The 5,946-nt window shown below is 40.0% G+C and overlaps 1 protein-coding gene across 1 annotated transcript in view; it reads left to right on the plus strand.

Moving 5' to 3' along the window:
• tmem131l (transmembrane 131 like) overlaps positions 1 to 5,937 on the plus strand; it is a gene marked incomplete at its 3' end in the record, with an annotated part of 77,429 nt that extends 71,492 nt beyond the window's left edge. The window contains exons 21-25 of the mRNA XM_007541529.2: positions 1,664 to 1,806; positions 1,913 to 2,099; positions 2,219 to 2,404; positions 5,039 to 5,188; positions 5,278 to 5,937. Coding sequence (XP_007541591.2) covers positions 1,664 to 1,806; positions 1,913 to 2,099; positions 2,219 to 2,404; positions 5,039 to 5,188; positions 5,278 to 5,937 — 1,326 coding nt within the window. The remainder of the gene's footprint in view (positions 1 to 1,663; positions 1,807 to 1,912; positions 2,100 to 2,218; positions 2,405 to 5,038; positions 5,189 to 5,277) is intronic.
• Between the last annotated feature and the right edge of the window lie 9 nt (positions 5,938 to 5,946).

Consider the following 5,946-nt stretch of genomic DNA (forward strand, 5'->3'; position numbering starts at 1 on the left):
CTGTTAAAATATTATCATTTATGGGGCCCCTGAAGCCCTGAGGGGCCTGATGTAGCCACTGGCTTAATTTGGATTAAGCAGAAATGCAAATAATTGATATTCATTTTAATTATATTTTTTGATTTGTTGTTTTTAAGACTAGTTGTGTTTTCCCGTAGCACCCAGTAATATTTTTACTTTTCCTGGCTACTTAACATTTTTTAATACAAAAACATGGTGGACCGCCTCGGTTTCTGGGGGAGAGGAAACCCTGTAATAGTAATGAAATCTAAATCTGTTGAGATTTAGGTGTTTTCAGATTCACCATGTTGGGCTGCAGTTACCACTGAATACATTATTAACTTTTTGTAGTTATTATACGTGGATATATTGTTTGTTGCTATGGTTTCTTGGTTGTTTTTCTCTTTCTGCATGTGTAAAAGCAGTGTGCTCTTGTATTCTTCTTTCTCCCCTCTCTACTCTTAACTCCATATCTCTTTATACCTATGCTGGGAAAGGTATAAAGAGAATTAATTCATCAATCTGAATTAGTTTTCTATATGTATATCTCATCATAGTGAATGCCATAGTTCTTCACTTGTGAAAGTAAATCTGTTGGGCCTCACATTGGCACAACACTGCCAGACAGAATATGCTGAAAGAAAAACAAAAATAATGTCTTCACTGTTGAAAACTATCATTAATTATTTATATCATCGTGCATACAAACTAAAACCACACTAAGTGATTATCAGAACCCTTTACCAGTCAATCAAATCAATCAATTTTATTTCTATAGCACATTTCAGCAGCAAGGCATTTCCAAGTGCTTTACATCATAACAAACACAAAAACACAAAGTCATGCAACATAGAATCAACAATGAAAACTATACATTAAGTCAAGTCCCATTGTTAAATTCATAATTGATTGTTTCAAAAATGACTCTAAACAGGTGTATTTTAGTCAAGATTTAAAGGAAGTCAGTGTTTCGGTTGTACAGTTTTCTGAGAGTTTGTTCCAGATTTGTAGTGCATAGAAGCTGATTACGGCTTCTCCTCGTTTGGTTCTGGTGTTGCAGAGCAGAACCAGAAGACCTGAAAAGTCTGGAAGGTTGATGGGACAGCAGATCTTTAATGTATTAAATTGCATTAAATATTTGTTTTAATCATGTAATTTCCTTATCCAAAGTGCATTTATGGATTTAGAGTAATTTCAATAATTAATATCACCACAGTGCTATAATTGTTTCAATCACTACTAAAATGACATTCTTCACCGAGATAAATTAGTGTTGTTTTCTGTCGGAGCAAAAGGTTTTAGTTGGTGTTGGATGGAGGGCTGTCAGGAATGGTTGAGGACCGCTGCCCAAAAGATTACATACTCTCATCTTACCTCTAAAATTTCCTTATAGACTGTGAACAGTTCAAAATATAGCTAGTCTTAAGCTTTTTTCTTCATTAACAACTTTCACATCAAAGAATAGTCTTGTTAGTTTGGGTACGGGTGTTCAGCATTAGCAAAAGGAGAAGCGTTTCTCATTGGCTGCACACCACTCGGGGCAGATCAAGTTGAAAATCATCAGATTTTGGTTCATTCTTAATCCTTTTCTCTGTCTGTTAGATATGCAAGGTCTTTTTCAGTGTGCCGCTGTGTAAGAGGAGGTTGTATGTCTGTTTTTCAGAAACAACCTGACAGTATTTGACATGGTGACCCTACAAGGCCATGGAGCCAAAGAACTCCTAAGAGTCGGGGGTAAACTTCCTGGTCCAGGCGTGTCTTTACGCTTCAACGTTCCTCAGTCTACTCTGATGGAGTGTCGTGACGGTGAGAGCATTGTTTCTGCTCTGTTTTATAACATGACATGTTGCCGTTTCTGGCTTTAACTAAGTTACAAATGCTACAAAAGATAAATAGAGTATGTCTGTTCCAGGTCTGCGCACCAGTAAGCCTCTGTTTGCTATCAGGAAGAGTTTTAAGGTGGAGAATGCAGGAGAGCTTCCTCTGACAGTCATGTCCATGAACATCAATGGTTATGCATGTCAGGGGTATGGCTTTGAGGTGCTGCAGTGTCGCTCCTTCAGCCTGGAGCACAACACTTCCTCTGAGATTACAATTGCGTAAGAACTATTAAACTTCATTAATTCATTTTATTTCCTCATTTAAACATTTTCCTTCTGTTGCTGATTCTCTTGCACCTCTCACATCTTTTCTATTAATTATTTTGATTTGTTTGTAGGTTTACACCAGACTTCACATCCTCCTGGGTGATTCGGGACCTCACCTTGGTGACATCACGTGGTAGCACTTTCCCTTTCACCCTTAACGTGACTCTGCCCCACCACATGCTGCCACTCTGTGCCCAGGTGGTACCAGGCCCCAGCTGGGAGGAAACCTTTTGGGTTGTCACTCTCATCTTCACATGGTTAGTCACTATTATCCAAACAGTGGGGAAGGTGTGTAGTTGGTCCCAGATATCGGTCCTGACTAAGACATTTTTAAATGGTAAATGACTTGTATAGAGCTTTATCAAGCCCAGAGGATCTCAAACTGCTTCCCACTTCATGCAGTCAGTCACCTGACAGTTGAGGGACAAACTCCTATCACCATCGCCAGCATCATCCCTCAACTTTTAAATGACCAGCATCCAAGTCCCTGACTAAACTGGAGCTTCAGATACTTTTGTTGCTCTACTGCATATGTTACTCCATGTTAGGTGTGCATATTTATTAAGTCACTTTGTGTTTCTGCACGGCTTGCAGAACTCCATTCTAAGTTGAGCACATTATTTTGCTCATCTAAATAACCACGCAGAGCAACACTGCTTTTTCTTCACTTTCAATCTTTTAATATTCTGTGATGTTGTAGTTAACCCTCTTATGACCATAATTGTAACTGGGCCACCTGGTATTTTTGTGATTTTATGGCTGTAAAATTCTCAAAAAATGTGCAATGAGTCTGAATTTTTGCTCCTTTTTCCAGAACAACCTCAGCTTTCAGTATTTAATAGTTATTTAACATTTCTGTCTATTAAAAATGGTGAACAAACTGTTTAAATTGAAAAAAATAAAATAAAATCAGAATTGAAATTTTGAGGTTTATTACTGAACAAAAACTTCCAGATGACAGGGGCAAACAATTTCAGATGAACAATTTCAACTTTCAACTATATTACATAAATGTAGAGAAAACTGTGAAGCCTGGCCTCCAATTTACAAGTTTTTATGCCTGTTTTTTATGAAATTATTTCAGGCATTTTCATTTTTTGTGGTAGGCTCTAAAGCAGTTCCTCTCCAGCTGCAGACAGAATCCCACTCTGGATCCATCCATACTTTATCTATCACACTTCAGGTTGAGAGGGTGCTGGAACCCATCTCCCGTGGTCAAGAGCAAGAGGCAGGGGACACACTGGACAGGTCACCAATCCCTCACTTGGCTGATTTGTTGTTCTTGCTTTTTTCCCAATTAGGCAGAAAAAAAAGTGGTGGTGATTTTTTTTTTCTTTTTGCCAAAATCATGTTAGGTAAAAATATTACATAGGACATTATTTTTAGAAGACCACGATTTTATTTTCAGCATAATAAATAGTTATCGCACAAATTATGCAGGAATCAAGATGGAGCTAACAGTTAGCCAATAGTTGTGCAGCATTTATATGACTAACGTTAGCTTGTACAAATATTTTACATAACCTGGTTATATGTCTCTCATGTTCACAGCCTTCAGACATCAGTCTTCTGGGACCCTTTATCAGTCTGGTGGATTTTCTTTTAGACATTTCCATAATTTTATGCACGATTTCAACTCGTCCTCTGCCATCTTCTCTCTCTCTCTCGCACCGTTGATACAGTACGAAGCTCCGCAGGGAAATTCCATAACGGAAATGTTTACTCTAATGTGTGTTCCAACATGCACATGTGATACACCGTTGAAAAGCTTATTTTATGCACCTTCTAATACTTTTGGAATTTTTTGAATGCAGCCAACCGTTCAGGAGTTACGACACAGAGTAGGTTGGGTGTCAAATATGACACAACGGAGAATCTTTCTTGTGATTGGTCAAGCTCGTATCACAGCTTTCCCGGGTGGCTACCGTAATGTATCATATATACCCTGAAAGCGCTATGTCTCAGCTTTCCTGCACTTTTGGAATTTTTTTGATATGTTGAACTCTTCAGAAGTTACGGTAATGGGAAGTGCACAAGCTGAATCCTGTCGGCACTGACAGGTTGGTCATAAGAGGGTTAAGTTCATATTTTTAATTAGAAACAACTGAATCATAAATGCTAATAATTCAATCGTTTTCCATCCACAAAAGGTCAACAGATGGTTCCTGTTAAATGAACTACCTCCCAGAAAGAGTCTTTTTTCTGGACTAAATTTCTTCTCAGATTTTGTTTCTAATTGCAGAAATGAGGTAGAAAATGTAGGTTGGTAAGTAATGGGCCTAGTTAACTATTCTGGTTCCTGGAAAAGTTTGCTGCAGTCAAAAAGAGAGACTACTACACCTGCTACAGCTTCCAATCTGTGTCTACCTAAACCCAGTCTGAACCTGGTGGACCCACTTGTTCAGGGTTAAGGGTCAGATTTAGAGGTAATGTGTGAAGTATGTTTTGGTTAAGCATAGGGTTAGGAACAGACTAGTAAATGGTTTGTGTTGGGGAAATATCTGGGTCAGGCATAAATGCAGCTGGTAGAATAAATGGAAGTAAATAGAGAGCAGCTGAAACACTACACATCAAATTTTACAGCATCCAGAGCAAAGCTACGTTTGAAGCATTAGCATAGTGTATGAAAAACAGACTGCAGCTGTAGTGTCAAGTTCAGTCAGAGATCTTTAGACACAAATCATGAAGGTGTTCAAGTTTAGTAATTTTAATGTAGGCAATGTGTCTTAAAGATACTAGTATTGACTTTATCAGACTGTCAGCAGATACTTGATCATAAATTCCTCTGATCAGTATGGGAGTGGTAGGATTTTGATCAGGATGGCTTGCAAAAATATTTTTTACTAGGAGGATTGAAGGAGTGAATATTTGCTGAGTCTCTGTTTTTGCAGCTTCTCCTTGGTGGGCGTGTGTTTGATGGCCTTCCATCAGGCTCAGTACATCCTCAGAGAGTTCTCTACCCCGAGCATCCGGAGCAACCACAACTCTGTCCTGTCCCAGGAGAACAGCTCTGTCAATAACATCACCTCCAACGGAGTCAAGTATGTCCAGTCAAAAACATTGGTTTTATTCTCTAGGGTTTGTACTAAAATGCTAAAAATAACTGTCATCTTTTTATGTATGTGTGCAGTAAATCTAAAGGCAGCTGTAAGACCTACATAGACACCTGTCACACATCTGATAAAGGAAAGGGCCGGGGCTCTTCAGCTGTGGCCAACAGCCCGACCCCGCGGTCTCAGTCCTCAAAGAAAGGCTCAACCACTACTTTCCAACCACAGAAGAAGCATAAGGTGTCGCTTTATTACACCAAGCATAAGCCCAGCTCAGCCGCAGCTGCTGCTGCTGCCATGGACGAAGAACACGAGGACCTGACGCCAGACAGCCTCACCCCGGACTCCTGCAACAACAACCACCCAGCGTTCATCAGCGAACCAGAGAAAAAGATCCCCGCCGGTTTTCAAGAGGACCTCCAGGGCGACATGGAGCACAGTATGTCAGCAGCAGTTATGTTTCCTGTGGAAATAGCTACTAGGTTCCCCGAGGACACCACACTGGCTCCAGGACCCAGACCCGGTTTGTTACTCTGCAGCCTTGTGGAACGGAGCTGCTGCGAGCGCTACACAGAGAAGATCGACTCTGAGAAAAGGGACATTTCTGAGTTGGAGGTAAGGTTGCATAGGTCCAAGTATGAACCATCTGTTACTGACGCTGTAACAGATGTAACCTCTGTTGCAGCATCAGGAATTGATGCCTCTGCGTCAGGCATCAATTCCAGATGCTTCAGGAATTCATTAGCTCA

Source organism: Poecilia formosa, unplaced genomic scaffold, assembly GCF_000485575.1.
Source record: "Poecilia formosa unplaced genomic scaffold, Poecilia_formosa-5.1.2 Scaffold614, whole genome shotgun sequence".
Taxonomy (NCBI): domain Eukaryota; kingdom Metazoa; phylum Chordata; class Actinopteri; order Cyprinodontiformes; family Poeciliidae; genus Poecilia; species Poecilia formosa.